Here is a 15,501-nt window from a genome sequence, read left to right on the forward strand (position 1 = left end):
GCCTGTTGCTAGGGGGTCTTCGTCAGTCCTCTGGTGGTCGTGAGGATGAAGATCGTCGTCTTCCTCTGCGCTGGGGTCGTGACTTTGCTGCTGATATGTGTGTTCCCACGTGGGGGGGGGGAATGCCATTGTGCCCTTTTTTTGGAGCTGGTTTCTACTGCAATTGTTAACTTAACAGGAAATTCCTATACTTGTTTTTTCCTTCAACAGGATATTGGGGGTATAAGCAGTTAATCGTTGAAAATCTTCCCATCAGCAATATTTAATGAACAAACAAGGCTTTACCCATTACAATCCCCCCTTTTTCTCTGTATCATTTTGTTCATTAAATCTATTTAGTTCTAATTGACTCAGAATTAATGTTTCCTCTAGTAGGGGTCTATCATTTATTGATTTGTACTTTGTCCTCATAAGCATCAGGTGAGCAGCCTCCAGTCTCCCTTTAACAATAGCTATGGCTTTGTTAAGGATACAAGGACCAAACGTTAGTCCTAGGGTTAATAAAATCAGCGGGCCAGCTATTGTTGACAACAGAGTGGTGAGCCACGGCGAGTGATTATACCAGGACTCATACCAGCTTTGTTGGGCCTCCCGCTCTCTTTTTCTCTTTTCCAATCCTTCTCGAAGTGTGGTCATGGTATCTCTCATAATTCCAGTATGGTCAGCATATATACAACATTCCTCCTTGAGTGCGGCGCACAACCCTCCTTGTTGTAAATACAATAAATTTAGTCCTCTGCGATTCTGTAATACTACTTCGGATAACGATCTTACAGATTTTTCTAAAGCACTGATAGATTTTTCAATTCTGGCTAAATCTTCATCCACAGCCGCTCTCAGAGAGGTGATCTCTTTTCCTTGTTTGATTAATGAGGCAACCCCTGTGCCTACCCCTGCACCCCCCCAAATTATTAGGGTAGCCACGGTCAATGTGGAAATTGGTTCCCATTTTGTCAAATGGTGTTCTTGATTGATCTGATTGTCATACATAAAATTCTCTGGGTGGTAGAGTATCTGGGTGGTAGAGTATCTATTATTTATTATAGAGTATCTATAATAAATAATTATTACTTGAACACAGAATTCTACAGACTCATCGAACAAGTCCAGGGATAGACAAGGGGTAACTCCCGTCTTTGAGCATACCCACCTAGCATTCTCTGCAGGTAATAACCATTTCGCCGGTTTTTTTATACTTCCGACATTAGTTTGATTTGCACACAAGTGCATTTTATCGGGCGGGACTTGTCCCACGCATCTCCCCTTCCCAGTTACTTGGGTCATCGTTATGCCCTGACTCTCTTTCCCCCATGTACATTGCAAGGGATTGGATCCATTTACCCGCCGGGCCTTCTCATTGACCCCTACAGCTTCATAAAAGGGCGGCCTTACCCCATAACAGAGCCAGCACCGCTCAGTCAGATTAGGGCTGGTGGCATTTAACAGCTGGTAGCTTACCTGCATTAATTTCCACAGGGAATTTTTCCCGTTGTCGTTCTCGAGACTCTGGACAATAGGGTCATTATTAACAGTGACATTCCTGGTATTATTCTTGATACCCTCTCTATCCAAACTTGGGTTCAATACCGGGTTGGGTCCCATCGATTCAGGTTCCGGTGGTACAACCTCCTTTTTTATAAATATTAAACCTCCTCTATCGGCTCCAGGTTCCCAATATCTCACACCCCACGTTTTCCCTGTAAACCAGGCTGGGTCAGTTGGATTCGTTATATTAACATACAGTTGTTCACAATCTCCATAGGGCATCCGGATCCCTCCGCTCCAGTCTCGGCTCGGAGGCCTACATCCATAGGGTCCATATCCTACAGTTAGGAACTTATCCCTCCCCGCTCCAGGACTCCAATCTGAAGCAATTTTTTCACAACCCCAATAAGCACAATAGTAGGAGTTGGGATAATTGCAGTATCCCCTTCCTGGGTTCGAGCTAGGGCAGAAGTAGAAATCTATTTGGTTCAGACACGGACTTATGGGTGCCAGTTGACAAAGGGATGTGAGAAAACTGGGTGCACCCGCTGTAGTTACTTGTTTAATGATAGTTTGGTCCTCCCACCTAATTAAACTCCACCTAAAGGGCTGGTGCAAATATCCCCCGTCAGCTCCAGCTGGACAGGGGATATTCAGTAAGAGAGGTAGCACCAACATACACCATAAGGGCAACGTCCATTTATAATTCTGGGGAGGTTGTTTCGAGTCACGGTGGGTACCAGGGCAGTTCATTCGGCCAGATCCCATTATCCAAAATAGAGGTGGGTACCACATAATCCGCCCCACCATTGTACCCCTCTGCCTCGCCCGCCTACTTGGTTGCCTCAAGCAGCGGGGTTTACTTTCTTCATGGCAGCAAGGGTAATCTTCAGGGGCCTAGGTACCGACTTTCCTGTTCCAGCCACTCCCAGTCCCAGTTACTCACTCCTCCTTAGGCACGTTACCCTACTGATGTATGGGGTTTGGCACATTAAGGAATTTCCCCTCCCCTACTTCTCAGTTCCCATTTACAATGAACCTGTTTATTCCTTAGAGAGGGTTATGAGTCATACGATCACGAATTCGCCCATCAGTCCCTTTTCGCAGGGTCAACTTCAAATCTCCAGGTCAGCTGGTTACTCTCCACCGCTCCTCCGGTATTGGTCCTTTAACTCGGCTGGCGTGAGTCCATCCTTTCTCGGCTGTCCGAATAGCTGTGTCTGTGGTAAGTAGAACAAGGTAGGGTCCTTCCCAACGAGGAGTTAAAGAGGCCTCTTTCCAGGACTTTATCAGAACCTGGTCTCCTGGTTTGATCCTGTGTATGGCCATCTCTAGAGGGGGGCGTTGTACCACTAATCCCTTTTCGCGCAGCTGCCTCCTCCTAATCATAAGTGGTACTACATATGATTGTATTTGGGACTCTTCCAGCTGAGGGTGATCAGTTGGGAGCTCTAAATCATACGGCATCCCGTATAACATCTCAAAAGGGGAGATTCCTACATCTGCTCGGGGCTGGGTTCTTAGGTTTAGTAAAGCCAATGGAAGGCATTTTACCCATGAGGTTTTTGTTTCTATCATCAACTTGGTTAATTGTTTTTTTATTTCCCCATTCATCCTCTCTACCTTTCCCGAACTTTGTGGATGCCACGGGGTGTGATATTCCCATTTGGTCCCCAGAGAGGAGAGAGTGTTTCTGGCTAATTTTGAGACAAAATGCGGCCCCCTGTCAGAGTCTATTGCCTCGATCGATCCATATCGAGGGATTATGTTCTCCAACAGTATCTTTACCACCGTCTGAGCCATAGCTCGGGCTACTGGAAAGGCTTCCACAAAATGAGTTAGGTGGTCAACCATTACCAGTAAGTATTTATATCGTCCCACCTTTGGCAGCTCTGTGAAATCTATTTGAATTCTAGCAAATGGTCTATGGGCTAATTCTCTTCCCCATAAAGGCCTCTCTCTTAGTTGTTGCTTATTTACTCTTTGGCAGATCATACATTCATTAACTATTCTCTTAGCGATATTGTATGTACCAATACACATATACTTCGTAGCAAATTGGTCCACCAGCGCTTGAGTTCCCCAGTGAGTTTTTCGTGGAAGTTCTGCATAACCCTCAGGGCCAAAGATTTCGGGAGAACCTCTCGGCCATCAGGGAGTTCCCATTTACCTTCAGTTATTTCCTTCACACCCATTTGAGTTAATTTGTCTTTCTCTTGCACAGTGAAGCTGAGGATGAAATGTTGCTCCCCATGGAGATGGCAGTAGCTATATCGGGGGTTGTTACATCTACAGTGCACTGCCTCTGTTCCATAATCCTTCCAACAATCATAACAGGGGAACTCGGTTAAATCCTTCCCACAAGATGGGCAATCTTTCTGATTCTCCTTGGTATATATCATCATCAGCGCTGCCCTTTTGGCTTCCTGATCAGCTAGGTTGTTTCCCCTAACTAGTGGATTCAATCCCTTTTGATGTCCTCTCAAATGTACTACTGCTATTCCTATTGGCCCTCTCAAAGCCTGCAAAATTTCAGTGATCAATTCCTGATGAATCAATCCCTTACCTTGAGAGTTTATTAGGCCCCTTTCTTCCCAAATTTTTCCAAAAGTATGCACTACCCCAAAAGCATACTTGGAATCAGTATATATGGTTCCAATTTTACCTTTTAACATTTGTAGGGCCCTTAATACTGCATATAGTTCGCAAGCTTGGGCCGACCAACTGGGACTCAGAGGTCCTGACTCTATTACAAAGAAGTTTTCTCCATTGATAATTGCATATCTTGACCTACTTTTTCCCTCGACCACCCTTGACGAACCATCCACAAACAGCTTCTCCCCTTCGGCCAGTTCCTCCTCCTCTAGGTCTGGCCTAATTTTTGTCTGTTCTTCTATATTACGCAAGCAGTCGTGGGATATGTCTCCTTTTGGTTCCCCATATAAGAATTGCGCCGGGTTTTGTAGAGCTGTTGTTTCAAGCTCCAATTTAGGTGAGGAGATTAAGATGCCTTCATATTTCAGGAGCCGTGCATCAGTTATCCATTTGTCAGCCTTTTGCTGCAGGATCCCCCTTATATTGTGAGGAGACAATACTCTTAATTCGCCCCCAAAGGTGATTTTATGTGCTTCTTCCACCAAGAGCACAGCCGCAACCACTGCCTGGAGATAGGTGGGCCATCCCCTACTCACGGGGTCTAAAAGTTTAGAAAGATATCCCACGGGTTTCTTTTTTCCCGCCCAGTCTTGAGTTAAGACCCCGAACGCTGTCCCCTCCTCTGTGTTAATAAATAGATAAAAGGGTCTCTTCACATCGGGTAAATTTAACACGGGAGCGTTCACTAAATCCATTTTTAAGTCTATCAGGCTTTGCTCATCGCTTTGGCTCCATTTCATTAATCCTTCCCCAACCAGTTTCTGATACAAAAACTTCACCTTACTACTATAATTTTCAATCCATTGCCGACAATATCCTAACAATCCCAGCAGCTGCCTAACTTGTCTTTTGCTTTTTGGCACTTGTAGTGACAAAATCCCATTTACTCGTTCGGGGTCTAGTTTCTTAGTGCCTTTACTTAGCCAATGTCCTAAATATTTCACCTCTTCCTCCGTAAATTTTAATTTTGACTTTGATACTTTTAGTCCCTTTAAGCTCAAGAAGTTTAGTAGCTTGATACTTTCTGTCCTGACTGCCTCCTGACTCTCTCCTGCTAACAACAAATCATCCACATACTGGACTAAGGTTACTTCAGGATTCGGTTCATAGTTCTCTAATACTTGTTCTAATGCCTGACCGAATAGATTTGGTGATTCCGTGAATCCTTGGGGAAGCACAGTCCATCTTAATTGTTGTTTCCGATGGGTTGCAGGGTCTTCCCACTCGAAAGCAAAATAATCCCTGCATTCCCTTTTTAAAGGACATGCCCAAAACGCATCTTTTAGGTCTATGACACTATACCATCTCTGCACTGGGGACAGCTGGCTTAGCAAAGTATGTGGGTTAGCTACTACAGGAAATCTGGTTATCGTTCTTTTATTGACTTCTCTCAAATCTTGGACTAGCCGATAAGAGCCATCCGGTTTCCTGACAGGTAATATAGGAGTGTTATGAGGTGACGTGCAAGGCTCCAGTAATCCCTGTTGTAGTAACCTCTTGATTACTGGGTGCAGCCCCTCCCTGCCTTCTTGAGACATTGGGTATTGTTTTACCCTGATGAGAATCTCAGGATTCCTGATAGTGACTTCAAAGGGACTAATATTTAAGCGGCTTACTGATTCGGGGGAATACCATACCTCGGGATTTATTTTTGCCTCATCCTCTACTGTGAGGGCATATAATTTAACTTCAATCCCTTTATTTTTCACCTCCAGATTAATTTTTAGCTTAATCATTAAGTCTCTTCCCAACAGGTTATATTCAGCTTCTGGTACTAATAAAAAGGATCCCGTGCAACTTTGGGCTGGGGTCGCTATTTCCACCCCTTTTATTCCTGAGACCCTAAAGGGCTCTCCTTTTGCTCCTATCACCTGTAATTTCTCCGAGGAAGGTTGACATCCCCGGGGTACCATTTGGACAGTCGATCTTTCTGCCCCAGAGTCCCCAAGGAACTGCACTTCTTGATGCTGGGGACCTAACTTCAATTTTATCAAGGGCTCCGTTATACCAGAAGTCCCCAGTCGATGGAGCCCCTGACTCCCCTAATCTTCTGTAAACATTCGCTCGTCTTGTAAGCATTTTCTGCAGTCCTTTTTCACGTCCCTCCTTTTGGCAATAAAAACATTCTATTTGTCTTAGATCCCTCTGATCCCTCTGGCTCCTCGGGGGTCTTTTTCGTAGTAGCGGAACACCCATCGGGCGAGGGGGGAGCCCTTTTTGTCCTTCCCGGACCGCTGCCACTAGAATCCTGGCCTGCCTTTTCTGAGTCTCTTCTTCTCCGCGCACATACACCTTCTGAGCTTCTCTCAGCAGTTCATCCATCCTTCTATCCTGCCAATCCTCTAATTTTTCTAATTTCCGCCTGATATCCCCCCATGATTTTGCCACAAATTGCGTTTTTAACAGGGCCTGTCCCACCGGTGTACCGGGGTCCAGTCCCGAATAAAGCTGGAGATTCTTCCTTAATCTCTCCAGCCATTCTGTGGGAGTTTCATCCTTCTTCTGATATTCACTAAAGGCCTTATTTATATTTTTTCCTCTAGGGACTGACTCCCTTATACCTTGTACAATAATAGTCCTTAAATCCTGCATATGAACCCTATCTTGTTCATTTTGGTTATTCCAGTTAGGCCTCTGTAGGGGCCATTTAAGGTCTCCTGCAGGACCCTGCTGGTGTTGCTGGTCCCATATTCGCATTCCAGCCCTCCGGATCATGTTCCTCTCTTCTGCAGTGAAAAATATACCTAAAATGGCCTGGAGTTCTTCCCAGGTGTAAACATTAGGCCCCAAGAACTGGTCTACTCGCTCAGAGACTCCAAGAGGATCTTCTAATAGATTTCCCATTTCCTTCTTGAATTCTCTGACGTCTCCCGTATTTAGGGGGATGGAGACGTATCCCATGCTAGGTTGGGGCCCTCCCATTGCAATCTCTCTTAGGGGATATAGTCTACCCCCATCTTCTCGATTTCTAGTTTGGCTCCGAGTTACCTGTCTAGTACTCCGAGGGGTGTCCGTGGTCAAATCAGAATCAGTATGGTAATTCGGAGCCGTAGGGGGAGTTGGAGGTGGAGAAGGAGATAAATAAGGGGGGGGTGAAAGTGGGACTTCCTCCTCACTTCGTTCATTCCTTTTCCTCCCCCCTTTTTCTTTTAATGGGTACAAATTGGCTCGGGTCCCAGATCCTATCCATAAGTGTGCATACTCACTCTCCTCTAGGCTGAAAGGCTCCTTCGAATTCACATAAACGTTTAGAGCCTGACAGATCCAATCCTCAAGGGATCCAAACACTGGCCAATATAATGGGTCACTCCTAATTCGCTTCCCACCCCAAACTTCCATACAATAATGTATCATCTTAACTTTGTCCTTACCCCGCCTAGAGGGGTAATCATTCCAATGTTTAATCATTAACCCTAACGGGCTTTCCGGTGGTATCGGGGGCAACCTAACCTTAGGTTCCGACCCACCCATGGGACCAGAAGACTTGCTCTTCTTCTGTCCCATTTTCCAGAGTGCCTTCACACGCACACACAGACTTCACCTCCCGTTCGTGGCCCAGTCCCTCGCAGGAGGTGGGAACCGCACTACCAGGGAGTCCGCACTCGCTTCGTCCTTGATTGGACGTCTCACACAGGCACACTCTGGGATTCCCAACCCCAACCGAACGGATAACCGGCCTATACTTACTCCCTCCTGAGTCTTCGTTCGGAGCTTCGTGCACAAAGATTAAGGGGTTACCGGTTGTTTATTTACTTATCGCTGGAACTTTAGGTTCGTCGGTAGGGGTGCATTGGCTTGGGGACCTCCAGACAGGGACCGCAGAATCAGCGGGGCGCGCCTCCCCTGGGAGGGATCCAGCCAAGCTACCACTATCCGAGTCACGGCACCAATTTGTTATAAATTAGTTTGGTAAAAATCATTCCCAACACATCGTGGGTAAGGTAGACCGAATTTTAATTTATTTGAGCAATTCAGCAAGCAGTGATAAATAAAACAGCGCTGGGCGGCCGGGGAGTCTCCTGCTCCGCCAACGGCGCGCACCCCTAAGCCCACCAGAGTCTCGATTTATAGTCTTGTGGTTCCGGGTTTTTAGTGGCACATCCTGGTGTCTTCTTACACTGCAAGGCCTGTTGCTAGGGGGTCTTCGTCAGTCCTCTGGTGGTCGTGAGGATGAAGATCGTCATCTTCCTCTGCATTGGGGTCGTGACTTTGCTGCTGATATGTGTGTTCCCACGTGGGGGGGGGGAATGCCATTGTGCCCTTTTTTTGGAGCTGGTTTCTACTGCAATTGTTAACTTAACAGGAAATTCCTATACTTGTTTTTTCCTTCAACAGGATATTGGGGGTATAAGCAGTTAATCGTTGAAAACCTTCCCATCAGCAATATTTAATGAACAAACAAGGCTTTACCCATTACAACAATACTAACCCTAACCCTAACCCTAAGGCCTAACCCCAACCCCTGTGACCCCTGACAACTAGCACTAACACTAACCCCTAACCCTAACTCCTAACCCTAACCTTAACCCTACCCCTAAAGCTAATGGAAAAAGAAAAAAAAAAAAACAACTAACCCTAACCAACCCCAGTCCTAACCCTAACCCCTAACCCTAACCAACCCTAACCCTAATGGCAGTGGCCCTAACCCTAACCCATAACTCCCCCGCGGAGCCTTTACACAACCCCACACGCAACAGGACTCTGCACCTTCTCTCTTTCCAAACAACCCTAAAGGTAACCCTAACCGGAGCACCAAGCCGAACACTAAGTACGACCCTAGGCAACACGTACGGCGCCACGTTCTCTGGACTCTGTGTCCGGCATTCCCCGCAGTCCCAACATCGCCGCCCCAAAGCCCTGTGCCCTCGGTCTACACCTCCCGGAATGCTCCGCACCCAACACGGCCTCCCGGAATCGCCGTGCCCATGAACTACATCTCCCGGCATTCCCCGGACCGTCACAATGGCACCCAGAAGTCCTTCGTCCGAGAACTACGCCTCCCGGCATGCTCTGGGAATCCAACATGGCCTCCCAGAAGCCCAGGCTCCCAGAACTACATTTCCCAGCTTTCCCCAGGAAATTGAGCCTCGCTGCTTGCCTTAGAACGCGTTTATTTGCCCCTGGGGGGCGTCGTGTGCTTCAGACTAGCGTTATTGCCCCGGAGGGGGGGTTCATTGCCCCCGGGGGGAGGTTAATTGCCCCCTGGGGGGGGGTAATTCCCCCGGGGTGGGGGGGTAATGCCAAGGGCGCCGTCCCTGTGGCCCTCACTCCTCCTTGCCGGGCTGCAGCGCTCTCTCTGCCGGCGGTTTTGGGGGTCCTGCGGGAATTTGGGGGGTGGATTAGGGTGGGGGGGACAGGGCTTTGCTCCCCCCCAAGCCCTTTAACACTCCCCCCGGGTCCCACCAATCCCCCCAACCCCCCCCCATAGGACCCCCCCCCGCCCCCCCACCCCCTCCCCCGTTGCCCCCCCCCGCACTCACCGCCGTGGCCCCCCCAGAGGCCCCTGATGACGTCCCAGGCCCAGCGCAGGAGGTTCACGAGGCAGCGGGCGCCCGCGCACATCCTGCTGCTGCTGGCAGCGCCGCGTGGGGGCGGGCACGGGGTGCCACGCAGCCCCCCCCGGCACCACAGCCCCCCTGAACCCAAAGTTCCCTGGACCCCCCCCCCCAGTCCAGCCCGTATACCAGCAGCCCCCTCCCTGTGTCGCCTCCTTGTTCCCCCACATCCCCATGTCCCCCCAACGTCCCCCCCCATACCCCCATATGTCCCCATATCCCCCCCATTACCCCCCCATCCCCATATCCCCCCCCCATCCCCCCCATGCCCCCCTATGTCCCCATATCCCCCCCCATCCCCAATGTCCCCCCAATACTGCCCCATCCCCATATCCCCCCCACATCCCCCCCATGCCCCCCCCATGTCCCCATATCCCCCCCCATAACCCCCGTCCCCAATGTCCCCCCATATCCCCCCACATCCCCAATGCCCCCCCCCACGTCACCATGTCCCCCCCGTTTCCCCGCCATGCCCACCCATTTCTCCCCCGTGCCCCTAATGCACCCCCATGTCCCCAATGCCCCCCCATGTCCCCCCCATACCCTCCGTCCCCAATACCCCCCCCGTGTCCCCAGTGTCCCCCCATGTCCCCAGTATCCCCCCATGCCCCCCCCCCGTCCCCATGCCCCCCCCACTCACGCAGCTCCGTTCGGTCCCCACGGCCCCGGGGCCGCCCCTTAAATGCCGGTGGCGGGGTCACGGGGCCAGGGCCCGGTGGCAGCGGTGACAGCGGTGGCATCACGGGACCAGGCAGACCGGTCCCGGTACCGGCACGGCCCTGCGGGGGTGGGGGCGGCACCAGGACCGGGACACGTGGGCACGGGGGCACGGGGACGGGGGGTCTGGGGTCAGGGGGTCTGGGGACACGTGGGGACAGGAGGATGTAGGGACAGGGGGACAGGTGGATGGGGGGGGCCGGGATGTGGGGACACGTGGGGACAGGGGGTATGGGGACAGGGCGATGTAGGGGCAGGGCGATATAGGGGCAGGGGGATGTAGGGGCAGGGGGATGTAGGGACCGGGAGATATAGGGACCGGGGCATATAGGGACCGGGGAATGTAGGGACCAGGGGATGTAGGGACCGGGGGATGTAGGGACCGGGAGATATAGGGACCGGGGCATATAGGGACCGGGGAATGTAGGGACCAGGGGATGTAGGGACCGGGGGATGTAGGGACCGGGGGATGTAGGGACCGGGAGATATAGGGACCGGGGCATATAGGGACCGGGGGATATAGGGACCGGGGGATATAGGGGCAGGGGGATATAGGGGCAGGGGGATGTAGGGACCGGGGGATATAGGGACCGGGGGATATAGGGGCAGGGGGATGTAGGGACCGGGAGATATAGGGACCGGGGCATATAGGGACCGGGGAATGTAGGGACCAGGGGATGTAGGGACCGGGGGATGTAGGGACCGGGAGATATAGGGACCGGGGCATATAGGGACCGGGGCATATAGGGACCGGGGGATATAGGGGCAGGGGGATATAGGGGCAGGGGGATATAGGGGCAGGGGGATGTAGGGACCGGGGGATATAGGGACCGGGGGATATAGGGACCGGGGGATATAGGGACCGGGGGATATAGGGGCAGGGGGATGTAGGGGCAGGGGGATGTAGGGGCAGGGGGATGTAGGGGCAGGGCGATATAGGGACCGGGGCATATAGGGACCAGGGAATGTAGGGGCAGGGGGATGTAGGGGCAGGGGGATGTAGGGGCAGGGGGATGTAGGGGCAGGGGGATGTAGGGACCGGGGGATATAGGGCCAGGGGGATATAGGGACCGGGGGATATAGGGACCGGGGGATATAGGGACCGGGGGATATAGGGGCAGGGGGATGTAGGGACCGGGGGATACAGGGACCGGGGGACGTAGGGACCGGGGGATGTAGGGGCAGGGGGATGTAGGGGCAAGGGAATGTAGGGGCCATGGGGCCGGGTTTTTGGGGCCACATTTTGGGGTTTCGGGGCCGGATTTTGTGGTTTTGGGGCCACGTTTTGGGGGTTTGGGACCGGATTTTGCGGGTTTGGGGCCAAGCCCCCCCCCCCCCGCTGCGAGGCCGCGCGGGTCACGTGACCCGGCCATTTCCCGTTCCCCTCCCCGCGCGGGGGCGGCTGAGTCACTTCCGGGGCGCGGGGGCGGAAGGGGGGGGCGCGTGCCCCAACCGCGGGGGCTGAGGGGGCGTGGCCTCTGCGGGGGCGGGGGGGGACACGTGGTGGTGGAGCTGAAGAACGGCCTCAGGTGGGCCCCAAACCCCCCGGGGCCTCCCCAACCCCCCCCAGACCCCCTCAGGACCTCCATAGCCCCCCCTAGGACCCCCTTAGCCCCTCATAACCCCCCCCGGGGGGGCAAATCCCCCCCCAACTACCCCGGGGGAACAATTACGCCCCAGGCCCTCCCCCACGTCAGGAGGGGGGCCCTGGGGGCTGCCCCCCCCACATCTGGGGGGCCCAGCCAAGCCCTTGTGGGGGTAGCAAGGAGGAGGGGGGCGCTTCACTGGCCCCAGTCCTCCCAGTAAGCCTCCCCAGTACTCCCAGTACCCTCCTAGTATTCCCAGTTAGCCCTGCTAGGCGCCCCTCCCAGTGCTCCCAATTCCCTCCAGCCCTCCCCCAGTCCATCCCAGTCCACTCCCAGTCCTTCCCAGTTCTCCCAGTGCCCTCCCCACCCGCGTACCGCCGTGGGGTTACCACGGCAACAAGCGCGGGGCCGCCAGGAGCCGCGTGGCTGCGGGCCGAAGCTGATTGGCGGCCGCCTAACCAATCAGCGGCCGCCGGGGGCGGGGCCGAGCCGAGGGCTGGACGAATAAGCGCGGGGACGAGCTAAGGGCGGGAAGGAGTTACGGGCAGGAAGCCGCGGGGCATTATGGGAGTTGTAGTCCGGAAGCGGGGCGGGGCTTTCATTTCCCACAGAGCCCTGCGGCGGGGGAAGATGGCGGCGAGCAGCGGGGCTGAGGCGAGCGGGGCGGCGGGGCCGGTGTCGTTCGGCTTCAGCCGGAAGGCGAGAGGCGGCGGGTGCTGGCGGCCGGGCCTTGCGCCGAGCCCGGCGGCGACGCCGGCCCCGACACCGATTTCCTCACGGCGGTGGAGGACCGGGAGCTGCTCAGGTGCGCGTGCGCGTGCGCGTGGGCCGCGGGGGAGGGAGGGGGGAGCGCGCAGCGCGCGTGCGCGCCGGTTTGGGTGAAGGGAGGGGGCGAGCCTCGGAGCGAGGCGGGGCGTGGTTAACGCGCTGGCCACGCCCCCAGCGCCAGGCCGGCCCCGCCCCCTCCGAAGGAGCTGGTGATCCCGCTGCTCCCCTCCCACCGCTGGAGGAACCCCGAGCCGCCTCGCCACGCCCCCTCGGCCGCAGGCCACGCCCCCTCGGCCGAAGACCACGCCCCCTCCGGAGACGAGGCTCCTGCCGCCGGCCACGCCCCCTCCGCGACAGACCACGCCCCCTCCGCGACAGACCACGCCCCCTCGCCGAGCCCCGCCCCCGACCCCGTTGCCGTGGAGACGCAGGCGGTGCGGGAGCTGCTGGAGGGTGAGTGATGGGGGGGGGCGGTTTTGGGGGGGGTCCTGGGGAGTCGGGGGAGGGCTGAGCCCCCCCTCACCCCTGCCCCCCCCCTCGTACCCCCCCCAGAGGCACGGCAGAGCCAGGAGCAGCCCCGCGGCCCCCCGGGCCCCCCCTCGCCATCCCCCTGCGGCCCCCCGAGGGTGACGGCGGCGCCAGGCAGCAGCCGGTGAGGGGGGTCCTGGGGGGGGGGGGGGGGGGGGGGGGCTCCCTTCAAACCCAACCCCCGGCCCCCAAAATGCCCCCAGGACCCCTTGTGAGCCCCCCCCCCACATACCCCTGGGCTCCCCTGGGGTCTTCAGAGCCCCCCCTTGGGACCCCCAGCCCCCCCTTGGGACCACCCAGGACCCCCAAACTCCCCCTTGGGACCCCCAAACCCCCTCTAGGACCCTAACGGCCCCCCTAATCCCCCCCCTTGGGACCCCAAATTCCCCCTTTGAGACCCCAGAACCCCCCAGCCCCCCCCCCCCTTGGGACCCCCAGACCCCACCTTGGGACCCCCAAACTCCCCCTGGAACCCTAACTGCCCCCCCTTGGAACCCCAAACTCCCCCTTTGGGACCCCGAACCGCCCCCCAGAACCCTCATAACCCCCCCTTGGAACCCCCCAACCCCCCCTTGGGACCCCAACCCCCCCCCCCAGCACCCCCTAACCCCCCCCCTTGCCCCCCAGGGCCCCCAGGACTACGAGGCCGTCCCAGTGGCGGCCTTCGGGCTGGCCATGCTGCGGGGCATGGGCTGGAGCCAGGGCGAGGGCATCGGGCGCACCTTCAAGAGGTACCCCCAAAACTGGGGGGGGGGCTGCGACCCCCCCAGGGAGGGGGGGGGAAGCGGGGGGGCTGGGCTCGACCCCCCCCCACATTGTTTTAGCGCCAATTTTGATGGGCTTGGTTCTTTTTAGGGTGGTGAAGCCGCTGGAGCACCGCCTGCGCCCCCGCGGGTTGGGGCTGGGGGCTGAGCCGGCCCCCCCGGCCCCCCCAAACCGGGGCAGCCCCCCCGGGGGGGCGACGAAGCTGGCGGGGGGGCCGGGGGGGGGCTGGCAGTGGGGGCCGACGTCCGCATCGAGGCCGGGCCCCACCGCGACATGTACGGCAAGGTGAGACCCCCAAAATGCCTCCCCAGACCCCAAAACCTTTTTGGGGGGGGTCTCGGCCCCCCCCCCCGACACCCCCCCCTTTTTTTTTTTTTGTCCCCCCCCCAGGTGGAGGGGCTGGACCCCGAAACCGCCCGGGCCGTGGTGCGCCTGGCGCTGGGGGGGCAGGTGGTGACGGTCAGCCAGCACAGCCTGCGGCCCGGCACCCCCCCAGGCACCGGTGAGTCTCCCAGTGCCTCCCAGTACCTCCCAGTAGCCCCCCCAGTTCCTCCCAGTATCACCTTGTCGTCACCCCCTAACGCTCGGAGCCCCCTAGTAGCCCCCAAATGCCCTGATTAGCCCCCTCTAGGCAGCTTTGAGCCCCCCAGTGCCTCCCAGTAGCCTCCCAGCAGCCTCCCAGTACATCCCAGTAGCCCCGTAGCGCTTCCCAGTAATCATCTAGGGTCTCCCAGTAGCATTCCACTGTCACCCAGTAACCCCTAGAGCTTCCCATTAGCCCCCAAATGCCCCGATTTGCCCCCTCTAGGCAGCAGTGAGCCTCCCAGTAGCCCCCCAGTGCCTCCCAGTAGCCCCCCAGTACCTCCCAGTCCCCCCCCCCAGGTCCCCCCAAGGGGAAGGAACCGCGGAGGCCGGAGGCTGAGGAGGGGCGAGAGGCCGGAGCCCCCCCCCAAAAAGGGGACAGCAAAAGGAGGCAGCCCCCGACACGGAGAGGTGAGAGCTGGGGGGGGGGGGGCAAGCAAATTTGGGAGGGGGGCAACACAATTTGGGGGGGACGTGATTTGGGGGGGGGTCCCCAAACACTTTGTGTAACGTCTGGGGAGGGCTGTAACCCCTACGGTGTTTATGGGGGGGGGCCATGACCCTCTGCCCCCCCCAGTTATGCTGTGTCCCCCCCCCAGGGTGGCGAAGCAGAGCCGGGGGGCCCCCCACTGGCTGCGGAGGGACCTGCGGGTGCGCTGCGTGGACAAAGCCTTCCAGGGGGGCGCTTCTACAACTGCAAGGTGGGTTTTGCGGGGGGGGGCACGGCCCTATAGCCCCCCATAGGGTATCCTATAGTCCCCCCCCCCGTAAAGCCCCTTCAGTGGGACCCTGGGGGGCAGGATGGAGGCATCCCTGCCCCCCCGTATTGCTCTTTATTGGGGTCCCAGCGCCCCATAACT

At 56.2% G+C, this 15,501-nt stretch overlaps 1 protein-coding gene across 1 annotated transcript; it reads left to right on the forward strand.

Moving 5' to 3' along the window:
- Window positions 1-12,390: 12,390 nt before the first annotated feature.
- On the forward strand, window positions 12,391-15,342 carry LOC310890465 (G-patch domain and KOW motifs-containing protein-like; the record flags this gene model as incomplete). The annotated part of the gene is given in 11 exon segments (XM_083852820.1): window positions 12,391-12,695; window positions 12,698-12,803; window positions 12,942-13,083; window positions 13,086-13,219; window positions 13,319-13,418; window positions 13,922-14,025; window positions 14,150-14,219; window positions 14,222-14,344; window positions 14,450-14,561; window positions 14,942-15,052; window positions 15,241-15,342. Coding segments are annotated over 11 exon segments (1,171 nt in total), but the record flags the coding sequence as incomplete, so codon positions are not given.
- Between the last annotated feature and the right edge of the window lie 159 nt (window positions 15,343-15,501).

This window comes from Anser anser, assembly GCF_964211835.1.
Source record: "Anser anser genome assembly, contig: HAP1_SCAFFOLD_51, whole genome shotgun sequence".
Lineage (NCBI taxonomy): Eukaryota > Metazoa > Chordata > Aves > Anseriformes > Anatidae > Anser > Anser anser.